The 22,380-nt window shown below is 44.9% G+C and overlaps 1 protein-coding gene across 1 annotated transcript in view; it reads right to left on the reverse strand.

Moving 5' to 3' along the window:
* Positions 1-3,342: 3,342 nt before the first annotated feature.
* The window catches only part of MAN1A2 (mannosidase alpha class 1A member 2), a 254,045-nt gene continuing 235,007 nt past the window's right edge, over positions 3,343-22,380 (reverse strand). The window contains exons 13-14 of the mRNA XM_071217182.1: positions 4,537-4,628; positions 3,343-4,131 (exon numbers count right to left, since the gene is read on the reverse strand). Coding sequence (XP_071073283.1) covers positions 4,574-4,628 — 55 coding nt within the window. The 3' untranslated portion in view covers positions 3,343-4,131; positions 4,537-4,573. The remainder of the gene's footprint in view (positions 4,132-4,536; positions 4,629-22,380) is intronic.

The following is a 22,380-nucleotide window of genomic DNA, read 5'->3' on the forward strand; positions in this document are numbered from 1 at the left end:
CGCACAGGCATGCCACAGAGGGTCGCTCCATGGGCGGCCCCGGCGCGGGCGCCTCAGGGTGTTGGGCAGAAGCTGGGTGGCGGCCCCTGCAGTGACCCCCTCTTCTCTCCTGGAAGCCCCAAGTCCTAGAAGTGCCCTGGACTCCCCTGGACCTTCCCCACACCCCGCCTCGACTTTACCCCCATCCTGCAAGGCAGGGCAACCCCAGCCCCTCGAGGGCAGACTGACTCTCGCCCACTCTCTTTCCCCACCACCACCCACGGATAAACAGTAGCCTTCTACGCAAAACAGCCTGCAGCACGACACAGGTTCTCAAGGAATGAGTCAGTGGGGTCAAATTTTGGTCGGCGAAACCCTTTTTTCCTTTCAACACTTGTTTCATAAATCAGAAGTGATGGCTCCAACAACTACCGCCCCTGGAAGGAGCTTTAAGGGTCTGTGGGCGTCAGCATTTTCGGGGTGCTGTGTGCCCCTGTGCCCGCCTGCGCTGGCAGCCGCGGTCCTCCTCGAGGCACAGACAGCTCTGGCCGACCCCGGGAGAGGCTGGAGGCTGACCTGGGAGGGGTGGTGGAGGGAAAGCCCACCAGCAGGCTCAGCATAGTCCCTCCCTGGGGAGTAGGCGAAGGTTTTTATTATTATTATAGAGTGGAGATGCCGCGTCCCACGCTGTTCTTCCTGCGTGACCAGCGTTGGTCTGACTCCACTTCCAGCCCTGAGGTCCTGGGGGGACCTGGATTAACCCCCCCACCTGGTCCAGGAGTGGGGTTCGAATCCCCTGAGATCACGGACAGAACCATTTTAATATTTTTACATATTAGCTATCATTCCCCAACAGGGTCCCTGCGCCAGCGGCAGGATGGAGACGAGGCTCCGAGATCAATCCAAGGGGCGGACCCTGCTGCCGAGGCCCGTGGGCAGGGCGACAGCCTGCAGGCCCCAGCGTTGCGGTTTCCCCGCTCTGTGGCCTCGGGAAGGCCCCTCCGCCTTCCCGAGGCTCAGGCTCCTCGGCTAGAACGTGGCTGCGTCGCCAGGGCACGGCCCAGGTGCACTCCCCGTCAGGTGGCCTCCCGGCTGCAGCCTGGTTCTGGCGCCTCGGGGCTCTGGCAGGCCTGGGGCGCGTGTGTGGCCCCTCAGGTGACCGACTCGTCCCCCTCCGCCCACCTCAGGTGACCGTTCTTCACTGATGAGTAACCAGAAGACACTGCTGGCCGCGAGCCGGAGCCCTTGAAATCTGAGTCTTGTGCTGCCACGGCTCGATGTGTCCGTGAGCCCCCCGTGCGGCTCAGCGGGGTCCCCTGAGGACAGCTGGGCCGCTGTCCCCTCTTTCCTGGAGCCCCAGCAGTGAGCGTGCCCCTCCTTTCTCCAGGGCTGCCAGGCAGATGGCAGCCGCTCCATCTTCCGTTGCGTTGCCAAGGAGGAGCTGAGCACGGGCCTGCTGGAGCGGAAGGCAGGTGTCCGAGCGCCCCCAGGCCCATTAGTTGCTAAGCTGGGAGCTGCCCTGTGGCCTGGGGGCTGAGGTAGAGGTAGAAGAGCCCCTGCAAGGGCAGGTGCATGCTTGCTGCCCAGGTCCCTCCCGTGTGTGCCAGTGCCCCGACCCCCGCGGAGGGGTCCAGCTGGAAAGACCCTCCCACCGCCTCCTGCGGCAGCTTTCGGAAGTGGGGAGCAGGGTCCCCTGGGAGACCACTGCCCTCTGCCCACATCTCCCCCACTCGCCAGCCTCGGGATCTAAATTCTTCTTCTGAGCACCTACCACAAGCCAGGCACCGGCCTAGGGTTTGGAGAGCCTGGCCGCTGTTCCTACCCCAAGGAGCTCACAGTCTAGTTATGGCAGGGACAGGTGAAAAAGAAACTGACAACACAGGGTAACAAGAACCACCGTGGCGGTGTGCGTCGGTTGCTCCAAGCACATGCCTGCATCGAATCGGGACGGCTAGGGTGGCAGTTTGATACTGTTTATGAGTTCCAAAAATAGGTACTGGATAGTGTTTGTAAGCTGGTCTGTTCCTCTAGGCGTACTAGATTGTATTAGATTCAGAGGTTTCACTTTTACTTGATGACATTATGGTCAAGGCTGTGAATGGGCCACGTCAGTAGGACATTGAGTCCCTGCCCCCTTGGTGGATGGGGACTCACAGAGAAAACAACACAGCAGAGGAGAGAGTTTGAGTTTTTGATGCTGGAGCCCTGGGAAGTAAATACACAGAGAAGGAGAACACAGAGGGATAGAGACGGCTCCATAGAGACAGAGAACACTGAGGGATAGAGAAAGTAGAGGCCCCGGGAAGTGAATGAGCCTGATGGCCTGCAGCTGCAGCTGAGGCAGAAGAGAAACAAGCTCCGGGGGAGAGATGAGCCCTGTGCCAGCCCACAGCTGAAATGGGAAGAGGCTGGGCCCACAGAGCCATAAGAGGAAGAGGACGGCTGAACCCTTGCAGACTTTGCCTGCCATCTTGCTCCAACACGTGGCAACAGACGTGGGTGAGGAAGTACCTCTTATGGCACCTTGAGTTGGACTCTTCAGGGCCTTATAACTGTAAGCTTCTACCCCAAATAAATACCCTTTCTAAAAGCCAACAGATTTCTTGTATTTTGCATCAGTATGCAAAATACCAGAAATTGGTTGGTTTTTAGAAAGGGTATTTATTTGGGGTAGGAACTTATAGATACCAGGCCATAAAGACCAAAGTCTATTTCCACATGTTGGAGCAAGATGGCTGCCAACATCTTCCAGGGTTCAGGCTTCCTGGCTTCCTCTGGGCTCAGCTCCTCTATTTCCTCCACAAGGTCAGCTGTAGATTATGAGGCTCTCTAGGCTTTGCCTCTCTCCACAGAGTCAGCTGTAGACGATCAGGCAAATGGCTCTGTCTCTCTCCCAGGGCCTCCAGCTTGAGACTTCAGCATCAAACTCCAACATCAAAACTCCAACATCAGAAACCCACAACTGTCCTCTGCCATGCCTTTTATCTGTGAATACTAATGACGTGGCCCAATTAAAGCACTAATCACAACTCAGTCAGGCCCAGGTACAGATCAGATTACAAACATAGTCCAGTATCTGTTTTTGGAATTCATAGCCATATCAAACTGCTACACTAATACCACTTCCCAGAGGAACAGCTGCCATCTTCACTGCATGGCAGGGCTGCTAGAGCACTGCACTGAGGAGGATCTGGAGGCGGTATCTTGGTTCTTGGGGAGAATGTCTTGATTGATTACTGATGTCTATTACAGCAGGGAAGATGAAGACAATATTGATGCCAAATATTTACTGACCCTGGGTTGGGCCTTAGTATGAACGCAGCCATCAGATTCTTAGTGAGGAACCAAACAGCAGAACTCATATCACTTTAATTATAGCAAACATTTATTGATTGTTGCTCACATGGCAGGCATGACCCTAGATTATTTCACTTGCCCACAGCCACAGTCATCAAATGCCTGTGCTGGAAGGAAGCTCAGTGACCAGCTGGTACAAAACCCCTCTTCTATAAGTGAGGAAAGGGAGGCCCTGAGCAGAGAAGTGTTTTGCCCAAAGCCATTCAGAGCTGGAGGGCTGGGGGGCAAGACAAGGCCCGGCAGCCAGCTGGCTTGGGGAATGGGCTGTGGGCAGCCAGGCCACAGAGGAGAGTCAGGCACCTGCTTAGAGGGACAGTAGGTGAGGGAGTCCAAGGCCACAACTGCCCTTCGTGGCCATTCTCCTGTCTTCATTTTAGTAAAACTTGCTGTGTTTAAGCTGTACATGGCTGCTCCACTAGAAATTACGTTCCCAAGGTTCTCTGGCTGGTTCCGTGTAGCCATGTCATGTGGCTCATGATGTGAATGCCTCGTAAAGGCAAGCCTGCACTCCCCCTTCCCCTCTTCCATGGTCTGAGAAATGGCAACGAGTGGGGCAGTTGCCTTGGGTGCCCCCAGATACGGAAGTCTCCCGCAGAGGGCGGTGGGGCTGCCCCAGTGCCTGAGTTCCTGAGTGACCTTGTGGAGCGGAACCACCTACTCGGGGCATCCGAGAGCGCTTGAGGGACGTGCATGGGTGATCAAGCATACCAGGCGTGCGTCCAGCTCAGAAGTGGTCCGTCCACTTCCGCTCCGACCTAGGTCCATGGATCCACCAACCGTAAGGCACCAGGACATCTAGAAGTAGAAGGTGGAGAGTCTTGGGCGAATAGCAGGAATGAGTCCGCGGCTCACTCTGCAGTTCTGCCAGGGCTCGGTCCTGAGATCTCCCCTGTACCCCGTGGAGTCCAGAGGACACGCCTAGGCAGGCAGCAGCCTCTGGCCCGCAGGCCACCTGGTGCTGAACCGCCTCTCGGGCCCCCTCCCCGGCACCCCGCAGGCCCCGGGGGCTGCGGCCAGAGGGCAGGGCTCGTGCCCCTCACTTTGCCTTCCCAGCACCCAGCCAGGGCAGGACGCAGAGCTGGATGGCGCGCGGCAGAACAGAAGAAAGGGTGGTGAGTGAAGGCGGCACTGGGGGGCCGCTGGGGCTGCGCGGGCGTCCTTCCTGGGGCGGGGCCTGTGGGCGCGGGGTCACCTCCTCACCTGCCCCAGGTGCGGCTGAATCTCCTCCTCAGGTTTCTCAGGCGCGTGTCTTGGATCCCTTTGACTCCATTCCACAAGCACCGACGGAGGACCTGCCAGGTGACGGGCACTTGTTCGGCAACAGAAATAGAGCAACCAGGGTCCCCGTTTTTGCAGGCACTCTTAGCCGAGAAGCACCCGAGAAGTTATCTGTCCAACGTGAATCATCTTAAGCGCTAAAAGCCTGTGCTCTGGGAGCGCGGAGGAAGGGGCAGTCACTTGTGCCTGCCCGGAGGCGGGGGTGAGAGTGGGGAAGGAGTGAGGAAGGTTTGCTGAGGCTGGAACAACGAGGGCTCCAGGGCAGGGGGCTGCGTGTGCAAAAGCGTGGAGGCCGGAGCGCGAGGGCCCGGCTCTGGCACTCAGCAGGGCCGGAGGGCCGGGGAGGGGCGGTTGCCCTGCAGTTGACTGCCCGACACTTCCAGCTTGGTGGGAGCTGGCTCTGCCCGCGCCGGGAAGCAGGAGCCCTGGGCTGCCGCCCCGTGCCCTGGCTGCTGGCCGTGGAGGGCGCTTTGTCTTGTGGGCCGCAGGCTCCTCACCCACGCGTGGGGCACCAGCCCGGTGCTGAAACCTCCTGCCAGCCTGCAGGCGGAAGCTGCCCCAGGCGTCTGTTGTCTTTGGGGGCTCTGGTGCCAGACGCTGCTCGCCCCAGGGGATTCTGGCACTTCTGGGGTTGACTGGCTGGTGTCCCAAGGTCCCACCCCCGGGGCCTGGGGCTCCCAGTTCCCTCTCCAGGTGACGTGGTGACGTCAGCCAGGTCCTGTGGACATTTCCCACTGGCTCTTCCTCCTCTTCCCAGGTGCAGGAGATAGGAAGGTGCCCTGGCAACTGTGGAGAGAAAGGGCCTTTGACGAAGGGAGGGCTGGGAAGGGGCCGGTTTGATTTGTTGACTGTAAAAATGTCAGGTCCTTTGAGCAGCTTCTTGAATCAATATTTGCTGTTCTGGGGCTGGCTCGAATGCCTGGCGATCACTTGGCCGGGCTTCTGCCCCTCGCCGGGGGGGAGACTCCTACCCGCACGCACTTGGCAGGGTCTGCTCACTGAGCAGGAGGGAAGCCAGCCCGTGCCCTCCCGCCCCGCCCCGAGGAGCGCTGGGCCACCACCGGCCCCCAGGCGGCTCTTGCTGGAGGAGGGTCCTGGGAGGGAGGACTCCTTTGAGACTTCTTAGGGAGGATTCAGAAAATGGGAACTATACAGGAAAAAAGTTGATGAGTTAGACTTCAGCAAACTTTACGACTTCTGCTCAAAGGCAGCACTGAGGAAATAAATACTGAAGTCACAAGCTGGAAGAAAATATTTGCAATAAATGAAACTGACGAAGGTCTTGTATCCAGCCTACAGAAAAACTCCTACAACTTAATAATAAACCAGCTGAAAAATGGTCATAAAAGATGTACGAACGGCCAATAAACCCGTGAAAGAGTGCTCAGTGTTCTTAACCATCAGGAATATGCAAATCTAAACCACAATGAGATACGACTAGATGGAAGGATTAAGATGAGAAAGATAGACAATGCTACATGCTAAAATGACAGAGTGACAACACTATATATGTTGGAGATGAAGTGAATCAATGGGAATTCTCACTCGTTGCCAAAGGGACCTTGAAAAATGGGAAGTTTCTTTAAAAGTTAAACATGCATCTGCAGCTACCGTAACTTGATTTTATAGTAGCAACAATAAAACCACATTCTTGCCCTTCATCAGTAACTGGCATTTGAAATGTATTTTTAATTGTCTTTTAAAATTAAAGTTATAAATATATGTGGTTTATGAGTCAATTTGTTCAGTAATACTTGAAAAGGTGGAGTCAACATCAACTCTATAAGTTCTTATAACTCTTGTTTCTCTTAATATATATATTTTCAATTTTCAGTTTTTCAGTCTGATTTTTCAATATGCAAACTGAGGATTTACCTCTCTTTAACCACTGCTACTACACACACCAATATCTACTCTCCCATCCCATTCTTCCAGAGTAGCTATATCTCAATTTTTGTACTATATTTAGTATCTATAATGTAATAAATGAAGGCTATTCAAGGCAGTCACATAGTATACTATTATTACTTTTTCTTTCACCACTTTCAGTTTAGTTTTCTTTCAATTTTCTTGTTTAATTATTTCCTTAGTTTTAATGTTAGCCTGGATCCCCCAGAGTCTAAAGCAAAGATTAAAATGATCCTACTTTATGTGGTAAATGTAAATCCAGGTCAGTGAGGACGAGGGAATAACAAAGGAAAGAGGCGAAGCAATGCAAAGCGATGGGTCAACAGGCTTGGCTACCTCTTTACAAAGAGACACTAAGAGACGCAGCAAGTTGACTGGCAGGTATGTTCATTTGGCATCTCTAGATGGGATACAAGGAGAAACAGTTTCAGCGTTCTCCATGGAAGAGAAGAAGGAGACAGACTTTATCTGCCTGGCTCCTTCTTGTCTCTGGTTCCTTGTTTGTCAAAATTCATCCCATGTGTATTTAAGTTTCTCAAAAGCTGATGGGCGCAGTGTACCAGAAACGTGTTGGCTTTTATAATGGGAATGTATTAGGTTAAAGGCTTATAGTTCATGGCATAAGGGGGGAACAAACATAAAGGGGGATGCAACTAGGGACTAAAGTAGACTTATTACTCCAGCAATGGAAGAACTTGGAATATTGATATGCAGGCAGGAGTCACCAGAGGCTCCGAGGAGAGGGAGAGGGAAGAAGAAGTGGAACATGGAGCATTTGGGGGGCATTGGAGCTGTTCTGCATGATACTGCAATGACAGATACTGGCCGCTATACATTTTCTTAAAAACCTGTAGGGCAGGGAAACGGACTTGGCCCAGTGGTTAGGGCGTCCATCTACCACATGGGAGGACCGCGGTTCAAACCCCGGGCCTCCTTGACCCGTGTGGAGCTGGCCCATGCGCAGTGCTGATGCGCGCAAGGAGTGCTGTGCCACGCAGGGGTGTCCCCCGCGTAGGGGAGCCCCACGCGCAAGGAGTGCGCCCCATAAGGAGAGCCACCCAGTGCAAAAGAAAGTGCAGCCTGCCCAGGAATGGCACCGCCCACACTTCCCGTGCCGCTGACTACAACAGAAGCAGACAAAGAAACAAGACACAGCAAATAGACACAGAGAACAGACAACGGGGGGGGGGGGGGGTGCGCGGGGAGGGGGATTAAATAAATAAATAAATCTTTAAAAAAAAAAAACCTGTAGGGCAGCAGACTTGGCCCAGTGGTTAGGGCGTCCGTCTACCACATGGAAGGTCCGCGGTTCAAACCCCGGGCCTCCTTGACCCGTGTGGAGCTGGCCATGCGCAGTGCTGATGCGTGCAAGGAGTGCCCTGCCACGCAGGGGTGTCCCCCGCGTAGGGGAGCCCCACGTGCAAGGAGTGCGCCCCGTAAGGAGAGCCGCCGAGTGCGAAAGAAAGTGCAGCCTGCCCAGGAATGGCGCCGCCCACACGGAGAGCTGACACAGCAAGATGACGCAACAAAAAGAGACACAGATTCCCGGTGCTGCTGATAAGGATAGAAGCAGTCACAGAAGAGCACACAGCGAGTGGACACAGAGAACAGACAACCACAGTGCGGGGGGGGGGGGGGGGGGCGGGGGGGGAGATAAATAAATAAATCTTAAAAAAATAAAACCTGTAAAATTGTGTGGTGCAAAGTGTAAACTCTAAGGTAAACTCTAGACCACGGTTAGTAGCACTGCCTCAATATGCGTTCATCAGTTGTAACAAATGTGCCACACTAATGAAAGATGGAGTTCATGGGGGAGAGGGGGAGAGATGGGGGCGTATATGGGAATCCCGTATATTGTCAATGTAGCATTTATGTAATTGAAAGAATCTTTAAAAGGAAGATTTTTATGGACGTTTTTAAAAAGCTAACAGTTCCGAGGCCGTGCAAGTGTCCACAGCCAGGCATGATGAGGAGATGCTGCCTCCCCGAGCCACGGCCGTGGGAGGACGCGCGCGGTGTCCGCTCGTCTCCTCTCTCTTCGGGCCTCACTGCCTTCAGCGGCTGGCTGCGCCGTCTGCGGCTTTTCTCTCTCCGGGGTTTGTGGATTTCAACTTCTGGAGGCTTCTCAGTGTCTCTGCAGCTTTTTTTCTGTGTCTGCAGCTTTTTATTCCTCAGTTTATAAAGGACTCCAGTAAGAGGTTTAAGACCCATCCTGGATTTTTAATGTAACATTTTGTGTGATCTATGTATCTTTAAAATAATAATAATAATAAAAGAAAAAAAAAGACCCACCCTGGGCCATGCCTACTCAAGTGACCTAATCAAAAGGAAGTTGCCTTAACTGCCTCTAATCAAAAGGTCCCATCTGCAGTAGGTTTACATGCACCGGAGTGGATTAACTTTAAGATCAGGGTTTTCTGGGAGTCACCCAGCTTCCACCTGCCATATGACTTTATTTCCCCACACTTCCAGGTTGCATTATGCAGTGCCTTCTTGGGCTGCCTACTTCAGATGCCTTATCCCAAACCAATGGTGTAGTTTCACCCAACATTGAAAGCAGTGGGAGGGGACAAAATCCGGGAGTATGGCTGGTTGGCCCAGCTGCAAGAATACCTAGAAGAGGCTCATGGAGTCTGCGTATGACAGTTTTCCACGTACCTATCACTAATTCTACCCCAGCTCTCACCTATCCATCTAAGGCATCTCTTAATTATTCAAACGCATTGTATATTCCATCACTTTCAACTTCCTGGCGCTCTTGCTCTGGGTCCTTTTGAACTGCTCTGCTCTGGACTAGTCACAGTGGTCATCCTTTGGTGGATTTTCTTCTCTCTCTGTTAAGGTGGACCTTGTTTCCTGAATCCCATGTTTTCCTTTTCCTGGGTCTGCACCTTTGTTTTTGTAGAACACCTCCTAGGAAGAGGCGTGTGATGCTCTGACGTTCAGTTTTGGCCTTGCTATTAAGCCTCCACCCAGGAAGACCAAAGAGCCAAATGTACATACTCCAGCATCATTTCTAGCATCCATAACTTTGTGTTGGTCAATTATCATATGACCTTGAGCGTTAACATCATACCTAAATAGTGCAAAAATGTCAGTAATATGAATGTGATGGCATTCGGATTATTGATAATATTAGAACTTTCACTTACAAATATACATGATGTTTTCAGATGTTATTTTGGAGTAAGAATCTCCATGTATGCTTTATGTATTTTAATTCTATTAATAAACTGAAAATAAATATTTATTAGTGCAAAATTAAAATGTTGCAATAATAAATGAGTAATTTTATATGCAAAAAACAATTATTAAAATGTTTAAATAGCTAAATATATAGGAAATAGATTTTCAGTTGATACCAAGGTTAAAAAAGTGTAGGTTAGTTAACTATAGGAAGGACTTTATATCCTTTCTGAGTCAAAATTTTAATAAAAATCTAAACAATTCAAGAACGAATAATAGAGATGAGTATATCAGAACTCAGATCTTTGTAGGATGGTTTGAGGTACTAACACTAACAAATAACCTTTAAGAACTATATTTAACCTTTTGTCATTTAATTCCATTTAGGCCAAAGAAAAAGTCCTATTTTGGAATTTGTCACAGCTTGTGAGAATGCACTTTGTCCCCTCAACATTTCAGAAGAAGGAGAACACTCCAAAACCATGTACAATATCAGCCATGATAAGTCATCTTCCATCGAAATATAATAAATCATACATAAAAAAGAAATTTTCAGGAAAAAGGTAAACAAAACACATATTCGTCTTACTGATCAAATTTCAAAGTAGCACACATCACAAGGGACTAAGATGTTTTCTTATTTCTTACAGTTTTGATTCCTTGAAGGCTAAAAACAATGTATTTTTGAAAGAATTGTAATAGAGTACCAATCATTTTCAGTAATTAAAGATGATGGACTTTTAGGTTTTTTCAAGCTACAAATTCCAGGTTAAAAAATATATACGATGCTAAAATCGTTACTCCTGATTATATTCTTTTGTGTCAAAAAAAGTTAGTTATAATATTAGTAATTCTTCTACTATTAGTATAGTTAAATCAGCTTCTTTTGATTTCCATTTCTATGATGTACCTTGTTCTAATTACTTTTAATCTTTCTTATCCTTATATTTCAATCATATTATTGTAAGGAGTACAGAGCTGAGTTGTTTTTTTATTTTAGCGGGCAATTTTTCCTTTTAACTGTAGTGTTTACTTTGTTCGTATTTAATGTCATTGCGGATATATTTGGGTCTCAAGCTGTCATCTATTTGTTTTTTATTGTCTCACCTGATCTATGTGGCTTTTTTTCTCTCCATTCTTGTCTTCCATTCAATTAATCAGGCATCTTTTACCATCCCCTCCCTCCCAGTTAGCTTTTACTTGTCTTTTGATGATTACCCTTAGAAATTACAACACGTGTCCTTGACTTCTTAAACTCTACCATAAATTAGTACTCTTACTACTTCCAGGATAATGTAAGGGCCTTTAAACACTTTACCTCCTTTCCCACCTTCCTGCCTTTTGTCCTATTTTTGTCCTGTATTTTAATTCTACCTATACTTCCAAGCCCACGAGAAATTATTATTATTGTCAATATTCATTAGGATTCACCCACATATTTACGCTGTCTGTTGCTCTTCATTTCCCCCTGCATTTCCAGGTTTCCATATGGGATAGTTTTTTCCTTCCTACACAAGTATTTCTTTTAGTAATAAGAACAAATTCTCTCAGGGTTTTTTTTTTCTCCAGAAAAATGTCTTTAGTTCATCTTTACGTGTGAAGGATATTCTTGGTTTGCAGTTGGTTTTCATTTAGCACTTTACAGGTATCAGACCGTTAGCTTCTAATTTCCATTGTTTTAGTTGAAAACCCAGCTGTCAGTCTTACTGTAGCAACTTTGAAGATGACATCCCCCCACCCCACCTTTCCTGCTTTTGTTGATTTTTGGCATTTTCACTTTGATGAGCCAAGGTATGATTTTCTTTGTATTTATGCTGAGTTTCACAGACCATTTGAATCTCTGTGAACTTTTTCACAGTTCTGTAAAATTATTGGCTGGTAGCTCATAAAATATTGCTTCTGTCCAATTCTCTTCTTTTTCTCCTTCTGAAACTAGTTACATTTTTTATTAGTCTGAGTCAGTTTCACATACCTCCCATGCTCTTGTCTGGGTTTTCCATTTTTTGTCCTCTTTGTGCTGAAGAATGGGTATTTCTATTGATCTGTCTTCCTAGTGTTGAACCCACTCTTATTTTTTGTGTAGTCTGCAGTTAAAGCTACCTATGTATTTACACTTATTTTACTTCTTCAAGCCTATAATTCCCTTTAACCCTTTCTTTAGATTCCAATTCTCTGGTGAAATTCTTTATCTTGTCATTTTAAAAAATCTGAAACACAATTATTTTTAAAATTATGTCTGATAATCTGTGAGACTGTTTTTATTGCATTACATTTTAAAAGATAGCTTGAGAACTTGCTTGTCTGAAATGTCTTTATCTGAGCCCCATGCTTTTAGCCAAATATAAAACTCTACGTTGGAAATCGTTTTGCACAGAACATTGGAAGCAATGGTCCATACGTTCTTGCTTCCAGAACAGTTCTTGCTGTTGAAAAATCCAAATCCATTCCAACTCCTGATCTTTTAATATGAGCTCCCCTTCCCTTTCTAGAAGCTTCTCAGAATTTTTCCTTTACTCACGGTATTCAGAAATTTTCATAATTTTGGGTCTGTAGTTGCATTCGTTTGCCAGGCTGCAGTGACAAATACAGGACAATGGGGTGGCTTACACCAAATGCATTTACTGGCCAGAAGTCTGCTACCAAGATACCGGCCCAGCTTGCTTTCTGCCTGCAGGCTGGAATGTTTTGGGGCAGGCTGAGTCGGTCCTTGGGGTCCCTGGGGTGTCATCTCTGCCTCCGTCACATGATGATGTCCTCTCCTTCCTTGTGTTTGCTGTACTGGGTTCTGGTGACTTCCAGCTTCCAGCTCCTCACAAGGCCTCCAGGGACCGAGATTGAGACTCACCGTCAACCATCTCAGCCACAGCTTCACCAAAAACAGCGTCTTCAAAAAAAAAAAATTTTTTTTTGAAGTAATAAAAAAAAACCGCAGCATCTTCCAGAGGTCCTCTTTACAATGGGTTCACAGCAGCAGGAATGCAGATTAAGACTAAGAGCATGTCTAAATTGGGGCATATAATTCGCTCCACCACAGTAGCCTATTTCCATCTTCAGTGATGGGCACTCAGAGTCCTTTCAATATATAAATTCATGTTGTTTAGTTCTGGGAAAATTCCTTTATTTCATTGGTGATTTCTTTCTCTATTTTCTCTTTTTAGGAGCTACTCTTTTTTGATGTTGATCTTTTTTCCCTCAGGAACTGCCTCCTCAAACTCGAACTTAAGAAATCTGTTGTTAAAATCTAAATGTAGAGTTTTATATTTATCTCAAAATTTTTCTTATTTGGTGGAAAAAACAAACCTCTTTAAATAAAGAAAGAAGACTAGTGGGTGGAGGAAGATGGAAATATAGGCTGGAGTTGACCAGTTTCTCTTCCACTGATTGCCTCTTATTACCAAAACAAGTTCACAGCCCACGGCAGAAAGAGCTCCTGCTCCCAGGCCAGACCACCGTTTCCATTCTCAGCTTTGCCACTTACCATCGAGTGACCTTACCATCAGCTCTCCTGGGTGTCTTTCTCCACATCAGGGGAAAAATAATAATAAACCTGCCCTGCCTAGTAAAATAAGACCATGTCCTCACACCGTGAGGTGTGAAGACCGTGGCAGAGCAGGAATTTTAAATCAGCCACACCTTCTTCAAGTGTGAGAAATTCTCTTTATTGCAATAGCATGAGAGTTGGGAGTTGTAAGACATTGGGCGCGGGTTTCTCTCTCCCCAAATGTTTCTCTAGTCTCTGAGAACGCTGAGCCTCCATGATAATTCCAGGGGCAGGTTTTCAACCTGACAATTGGACAGCCGCCTCCCGACAGCGCAGGATTAGAAAGCCCAGACTAAGGACGGCAGTGACGATGTCATCTGTGCATGACACAGGTCGGACTGTCACCGTTCCAGAGGCCCTGGGGAGGACGCTGAGCTCAGAATCCACACCGGTGATGGCACAAGTGCTCACATGTCCCCGTGTGAGATCAGAGGCCCAGGCGCTGCCGCCAGCTTTGGGAGCATGGTCGTTCTGCGTTTTCAGGATAACAGACTTTTCCATCTCCCCGATGCGACCCTGCCCATCGCCACTGCCACTACCACAGCCTCAGCTCAGGCCCTCCCCGCTTCTAGTCTAGGCAAAGCCACCCAAGTATGACTCTGATCTCCTCTTGTGTCCCTGCCACCCACACTCCATGTCACAGCCAGCCTGATAGTTCTCAAGCAGGGCCGGTCACGTCACACTCTCACGTTAAACTTTTCCATGTTCTTACACTTAGTTCTACCTCTTATAAATAGCATGCAGCTGGGTTTTTTTTATTAACCCGACAATTTCCATCTTTCCTCATTCTTGCCTATTCTAAAAACTGATGAATTTATTTTATTTATTTCTCTCTCTATGGGCATGGAAAGCTTGCACGCTATTTCTGTTCTCTTAGTTCTTACTTTCAAAGCTGACCATAAATATTTACCCTAAAGTCTTGATGTCTTAATTCCTCTCCTAAAATCTAGCTCTGGTCCTTCGCCTCTGAACCCACATAGCATGGTTTAGGATGTTTCAGTTCTGTCTTTGAACCAGGAAAGAAATGTTTGTGTAGGCTTATTGCTACAGTTACCATTTTTTTCCTCGCATATCAGACGATCCTGCTGACATAATTTTCCTCTTTCATGAAGCTTATCTTCTAGAAAGTTCTCTTCGTGGTAAATGCCCTCAGTTCTGCTTCCTGTAAATATTTTGCCTCGTTCTTAAACAATATTTTTTCTGGGTACGCAATTCTTAGTTGACAGCTATTTTCTCTCAACATGTTACAGTTCTGGCTCCTATTGTTGAGAAGTCTGGGGTCATTCTAATAGCCCCTTCCAGGTGATCTTTTCTTTCTACCATTTTCAAGGTCTCCTCTCTGTCTTTGATGTTTTGCTGCTGCATCATGTGTCTTGACATGGATTTCTTAGAATTTATCCATAGGATATGTTATGCTTCCTGGGTCAGTGGCTTTATCTGTGTTTTTCACCAGTTGTGGGATTTCATGAAACATTGATTCTACTCTATGCACTTCTTTCAGAACTCCATCAAGACAGAGGGTGGGCTTTCTCATTCTATCTTTGACATATCTTAACCTCTCTTTCCTATTTTTTATTTATTCTCGTATTTCTTTACTGCATTCTGGATAAATTCTCTCTTCAATGTGTCTATTATTCTGTTTAATCCATTTGATGTATTTTTTTATTTTTAATTTTTTATTGAAGTATATCATTCATACATGAACACGCATAAACAGTCAGTGTATGGTAAAAATTGCGAACTTACAAAATAAACATACATAACATCACACATGGGTCTCATACATCACCCCTCCACCAACTCTTTGCATTGTTGTGAAACATTTGTTACAAACTATGTAACAGCATCATCAAAATATTACTACCAACTATAGTCCTTATCTTACTTTTGGTGTTTTTTTCCTCCAACCCATACTATTTTTTTAAAATATATTTTTGTTACAGATATTGTGAACTTGCAAAACAACCATACAGATGTGTAGATTTCCCATACAGCTCCACACCGTGGTGGAACATTTGTTATAAACTATGAGACAATATTACCACTATTACCACCAATCATGGTCCATAGCATACATTTGGCACACTTTTTCCATGCACCTTCATTATCTGCACTGATGCAAGAATATTATAGTATTACTGTTAACCACAGTCTATAGGTCACACCAATTGTAGTTCTCCCATGTTTCTCCATATTCCCATCAACCTGCAATAGTGATGTGTATCTGCTCTAGCTCACAGAAGGACTTTCTTGCATTTGTACCCATAACAAAATTCTCAACCACCTCTGGGTTCACTGTGCTAATTCAGTCCCTAGATAATTCTTTAGCTTCTTTCTATTGACATTTACTTCCCCAGACTACCTTTTTCAGTCACAATCCCATTTATAAACCTGTTGCTACTCGCTATAATGTAGTACTATCAACTCTATCCATCTCCACATTTTTACAGGCAATTAAAACTTCTACATATATTATGCAGCCATAGTCCTTCTCAACCCTCCTCTTTTTTTTTTTTAAAGATTTATTTATTTATTTAATCCCCCCCCCCCCCCCCGAGTTGTCTGTTCTCTGTGTCTATTTGCTGCGTCTTGTTTCTTTGTCCACTTCTGTTGTCGTCAGCGGCACGGGAAGTGTGGGCGGCGCCATTCCTGGGCAGGCTGCACTTTCTTTCGCGCTGGGTGGCTCTCCTTATGGGCGCACTCCTTGCGCGTGGGGCCGCACTCCTTGCGCGCATCAGCACTGCGCGTGGGCCAGCTCAACACGGGTCAAGGAGGCCCAGGGTTTGAACCGCGGACCTCCCATGTGGTAGACGGACACCCTAACCACTGGGCCAAGTCCGTTTCCCTCAACCCTCCTCTTATCTCCAATAACCTATACCCTAGGTTTTAATTCCATTTGTTAACTATTTGTATTTAATTCATATTAATGTGACCATGCAGTATTTGTCCTTTTGTGTCTGGCTTACTTCGCTTAGTATAATGTCTTCAAGACTCATCCATGTTATCACATATGTCCCAATTTCATTTCTTCTTTCTGCAGCATAGTATTCCATCATACATATATACCACATTTTGTTTATCCATTCATTGGTGGATTGACACTTGGGTCGTTTCTATCTTTTGGCAATTGTGAACAATGCCACAATGAACATTGGTGTGCAGATGTCTGTTCGTGTCATAGTTTTCAGTTCTTCTGGATATATTCCTAGTGGAGGAATTGCTGGATCATGTGGCAGTTCTATATTCAGCTTCCTGAGGAACCACCAAACTGTCTTCCACAGAGGCCGCACCATTTTACACTCCACCAACAGCGAAGGAGTGTTCCTATTTCTCCACATCCTCTCCAGCACTTATTGTTGTCTGTTTTTTCAATAATGGCCATTCTATGTGGTGTTAGATGACATTTCATTGTTGTTTTAATTTGCATTTCCCTAATAGCTAGTGATATGGAACATTTTTTCATGTGCTTTTTGGCCATTTGTATTTCCTCTTTGGAGAAATGTCAAGTCTTTTGCCCATTTTTAAATTTGATTGCTTGCTCTTTTATTGTTGAGTTGTATGATCTCTGTATATAGAATGGAAATCAAACCGTTATCAGATAAGTGGTTTCCAAATATTTTCTCCCATCGACTGGGCTGCCTTTTCACCTTCTTGATGAAGTCCTTTGAATCACAGAAATGTTTAAGTTTGAGGAGGTCCCATTTATCCATGTTTTCTTTTGTTACTCATGCTTTTGGTGTAAGGTTTAAGAATCCACCACGTACCACCAGGTCTTGAAGATGTTTCCCCACATTTTCTTCTAGGAACTTTATTGTACTTCCTTTGATCCATTTTGAGTTAATTTTTGTATAAGGTGTGAGGTAGGGGTCTTCTTTCTTTCTTTTGGCTATGGATATCCAGTTCTCCCAACACCATTTGTTGAATAAACTGTTCTGCCCCAACTGGGAGGCTTGACAGGCTTGTCAAAAATCACTTAGTCGTAGATGTGAGGGTCTGTTTCTGAACCATCAGTTCAGTTTCATTGGTCTATTTGTCTATCTTTATGCCAATACCATGCTGTTTTTACCACTGTAGCCAGGTAATATGACTTAAAGTCTGGAAGTGAGAGTCCTCCAACTTCACTTTTCCTTTTTAAGATGTTTCTGGGGAAACGGACTTTGGCCCAGTGGTTAGGGCGTCCGTCTACCACATGGGAGGTCCGCGGTTCAAGTCCCGGGCCTCCTTGACCCGTGTGGAGCTGGCCCATGCGCAGTGCTGATGCGCGCAAGGAGTGCCCTGCTACACAGGGGTGTCCCCCACGTAGGGGAGCCCCACGCGCAAGGAGTGCACCCGTAAGGAGAGCCGCCCAGCGCGAAGGAGGGAGCAGCCTGCCGAGGAATGGCGCCGCCCACACTTCCCGTGCCGCTGACGACAACAGAAGCGGACAAAGAAACAAGACGCAGCAAAAAGACACAGAAAACAGACAACTGGGGGAGGGGAGGGGAATTAAATAAATAAAAAAAATAAATCTTAAAAAAAAAAAAAAAAAAGATGTTTCTGGCTATTTGGGGCCTCTTACCCTTCCAGATAAATTTGATAATTGTTTTCCATTTGCTTAAAAAATGCTGGTGGAATTTTTATTGGGATTGCATTGAATCTGCATATCAATTTGGCTAGAATCAACATCTTAATGATATTTAGTCTTCCAATCCATGAGCACGGAATGTTCTTCCAATTATTTAGGTCTTTTTAAATTTCTTTTAGCAATGCATTACAGTTTTCTGAATACAAGTGCTTTGCACCCTTGGTTAAGTTTATTCCTAAATATCTGATTCTTTTAGTTGCTATTATAAATGGAATTTTTTCCTTCTTCCTCAGATTGTGCATTATTAGTGTAGAGAAACATCACTGATTTTTGCATATTGATCTTGTATCCTGACACTCTATGGAAATAATTTATTAGCTCTAGCAGCTTTGTTGTAGATTTTTCAGGACTTTCTAGATATACAATCATATCATCTGCAAACAGTGAAAGTTTTAATTCTTCCTTTCCAATGTGGATGCCTTTTATTTCTTTTTCTTGCCTAATTGCTCTAGCTAGAACTTCTAGCACTATATTGAACAACATTGGTGGCAGTGGGCATCCTTGTCCTGTCCCTGATCTCAATGGGAAAGCTTTTAGTCTTTCACCACTGAGTACAATGTTAGCTGTGGGTTTTTCATATATGGCCTTTATCATGTTGAGGAAGTTTCCTTAAATTCCTATTTTTTGTAGTATTTTTATCAATAAAGGATGTTGTATTTTGCAAATGCCTTTTCTGCATCAATTGATAAGATCATGTGATTTTTTCTTCTTTGATTTATTAATGTGGTATATTATGCTGATTGATTTTCTTGTGTTGAACCAGCCTTGCTTACCTGGTATAAAATCCACTTGATCATGGTGGATAATTCTTTTAATGTGTTGTTGGATTCTATTAGCAAGTATTTTATTGAGGATTTTTGCATCTGTATTCATTAGAGAAATGGGTCTGTGATTTTCTTTTTTCGTAATATCTTTATCTGGCATGGGTATTAGGGTGATATTGGCTTCATAGAATGAGTTTGGTAGTGTTCCTTCTTGTTCAATTTTTTGGAAGAATTTGAGTAAGATTAGTATTAAATCTTCTTTGAATGCTTAGTAGAACTCACTTGTGAAACCATCTGGTCCTGGGCTTTTCATTTTGGGGAGCTATTTGATGACTGTTTCAATTTCTTTACTTGTGGTTGGTTTTCTTGAGGTCTTCTATTTCTTCTAGTGTCAGTGTAGGTTGTTTGTACATTCTTAGGAATTTTCCATTTCATCTACATTGTCTAGTTTTTTAGCATAAAGTTGTTCATAGCATCCTCTCTCTTATTTCTCTCTTATTTCTGTGGGGTCAGTAGTAAGGTTCCCCTTTTCATTTTTTATTTCATTTATTTGCATCTTCTCTCTTTTTTCCTTAGTCAGTCCAGCTAAGGGTTTGTCAATTTTGTTAATCTTCTTGAAGAACCAACTTTTAGTTTTGTTAATTTTCTCTATTGTTTTTTGTTCTCAATTTCATTTATTTCTGCTTTGATCTTTGTTATTTCATTCCTTCTACTTGCTTTGGGATTAGCTTGCTGTTCTTTTTCTAGTTCCTCCACCTGTGTAGTTAGGTCATTTATTTTAGCTCTTCTTTTGTAATGTAAGCATTGAGGGCTATGAATTTTCCTCTCAACACTGCCTTTGCAGCATCCCATAGGTTCTGATATGTTGTATTCTCATTGTCATTTGTCTCAAGATATTTACTGATTTCTCTTGAAATTTCTTCTTTGACCCACTGATTATTTAAGAGTGTGTTGTTTAATCTCTATATATATGTGAAATTTCCTTTTATTTGCCACTTGTTGATTTCCAGCTTTACTCCATTATGGTCAGAGAAGGTTCTTTGTATAATTTCGATTTTGTTGAATTTATTGAGATCTGCTTTGTGTCCCAACATATGGTCTATCCTGGAGAAAGATCCATGAGCACTTAAATAGAATGTATATCCTGCTATTTTGGGGTGTAATGTTCTGTATATGTCTATTAGGTTTAGTCCATTTATCATATTCAAGCTTCAAGCTCTGTTTATTTATTGGTCTTATTATTCAAGCTCTCTGTTTCTTTACTGATCTTCCGCCCAGATGTTCTATCCACTGCTGAGAGTGGTGCATTGAAGTCTCCAACTATTATTGTAGCACTGTCTATTTCTCTCTTCAGTTTTGCCAGTGTTTGCCTCATGAATCTTGGGGCATCCTGGTTAGGTGCATATATATTTATGATTGTTATTTCTTCCTGGTGAATCATCCCTTTTATTAATATGTAATGTCCTTCTTTGTCTCTAATAACAGTTTTGCTTTTAAAGTCTATATCATCTGATATAAGTATAGCTACCACAGCTTTTTTTTTTTTTTTTTGGTTACTGCATGAGTGGAATATCTTTTTCCAACCTTTCACTTTAAATTTATTGGTATCCTTGGGTCTAAGGTGAGTCTCTTGCAGACAACATATAGATGGCTTATATTTTCTTATCCATTCTGCCAGCCTGTGTCTTTTGATTGGGGAGTTTAATCCATTTACATTCAATGTTATTACTGTAAGGGCAGTTCTTATTTCATCCATTTTTATCTTTGTGTTTTATCTGTCATTTTATATTTGACACTTTTAGTTACTGTTACTGATACAGTTGTCATGTCTATACTCTCTTCCAGGCCTCTCTCTCCTGTCTTTTCTTTTCAGGCTATAAAACCCCATTTAGTATTTCCTGCAAAGCTGGTCTTTTTGTTATAAACTCTCTCAGCTTCTGTTTATCTGTGAATATTCTAATCTCACCCTCATTTTTAAAAGATAATCTTGCTGGGTATAAAACCCTTGGCTGGCAGTTTTTCTCCTGCAATATCTTAAATATATCATACCACTGCCTTCTCGCCTCCATAATTTCTGATGAGAAATCGGCACTTAATCTTATCGAATATCCCTTATATATTATGCTCTTCTCTTACTGCTCTCAGAATTCTCTTTGTCTCTGGCATTTGGCATTCTGATTAGTATGTGTCTTGGAGTTGGTCTATTTGGATGGGCGTTCATTGTGCTTCTTGGACATGGATATTTATGTCCTTCAATAGGGTTGGGAAATTTTCCACCATTATTTCTGCAAATATTCCTTCTGCCCCTTTTCCCTTCTCTTCTCCTTCTGGGACACCCATGACATGTATATTTGAACATTTCTTCCTGTCATTTAGTTCCCTGAGGCCCTGTTCAATTTTTTCCATTCTTTTCTTCATCTGCTATTTTGTTTGTTCAGTTTCAGAGGCCATTTCTTCAAGCACACCAATCTATTCTTCTGCTTCCTCAAATCTGCTATTACATGCCTCCAGTGTTTTTTAAATTTCATTTATTGTACCTTTCATTCCCATAAGATCTGCTATTTTTCTGTATATGTTTTCAAATTCTTCTTTGTGCTCATCCTATGTCTTCTTTTTTTAAGATTTACTTTTTATTTATTTCTCTCCCCTTCCCCTTACCCCCCATTGTCTGCTCTCTGTGTCCATTCACTGTATGTTCTTAATATCCTTAATCTCCTTAGCCATTTCATTGAATTTATTAAGAAGATTTGTTTGAACATATAAGATTAGTTGTCTCCACTCCTTTATGTCATCTGCAGGCTTATCTTGTTCCTTTAATTGGGCCATCTCTTCCTATTTCTTGGTATGGATTGTAGTTTTTTGTTGGTGTTTCCGCATCTGGCTTGCTAGATGTATTTATTCTGGGTGCAGTTTCTCCCTTTAGTTTAGGGATTGCTTATCTTCTCTCCCTTGCTGGTTCTGTAGTAGGAGCCAAGGATGTGGTTGGTGCTATAAGCTATGGAGGCTGGAGCTGCCCACATTGCACCAGGAAGTGATGAAGATTCTCTCACTTTTCTCCTCTGTCAGGAGTAGGGACAGAGCTGCAGCCATGTATGATAATCCCAGTTGGGCACAAGACTGTCTGTAGTCACCCAGAGACACTGGTGAATCTTCACACCCCTTGCTCCCCTACCTTAGGCAGGGATGGAGCTATAGTTTTGGTTGGCAATCTATGCTGTGTGGGTCCAAAATGACCAAGTAAACTGATGTATCACCAGACCCTCCCCCTACTGGGAGTGGGAATAGACCTTCTGGAGTGCCCAACAATCTGATCTCTGTGGGCCAAATATGCCTGCAGTTGCCCTGAGAGGTTGAGAGAGTACTGTCCCTTCTGCCCTTTGGGGTGGAAACAGAACCACAAATGCTCAACAGTTCAGTCCTGTAGGCTGAAAGCACCCACTGTTACCCAGAGAGGCTGAGGAAGCACCAGCCCCCTCCTATCCTATTGGGTGGCAGGGGTGGTTCCATGGGTGCTCAACAGTTCAGCCCTTTAGGCTGAGAATACCTGCCATTGCCTGGAGAGACTGAGGAAACACCAGCCTCCTCCTATTCTCTTAAAGCATGGGGTTGGATCCACAGACACCCGACAGTTCAGTCCCTGTTGGCTGAAAGTACCCACCATTGTCCAGAGAGGCTGTGGAGACACCAGACCCCACCTATCCTATTGGGGGTGGGGGTGGATTCATAGGCATCCAATAGTCCAG

Source organism: Dasypus novemcinctus, chromosome 9, assembly GCF_030445035.2.
Source record: "Dasypus novemcinctus isolate mDasNov1 chromosome 9, mDasNov1.1.hap2, whole genome shotgun sequence".
In the NCBI taxonomy this organism is placed as follows: domain Eukaryota; kingdom Metazoa; phylum Chordata; class Mammalia; order Cingulata; family Dasypodidae; genus Dasypus; species Dasypus novemcinctus.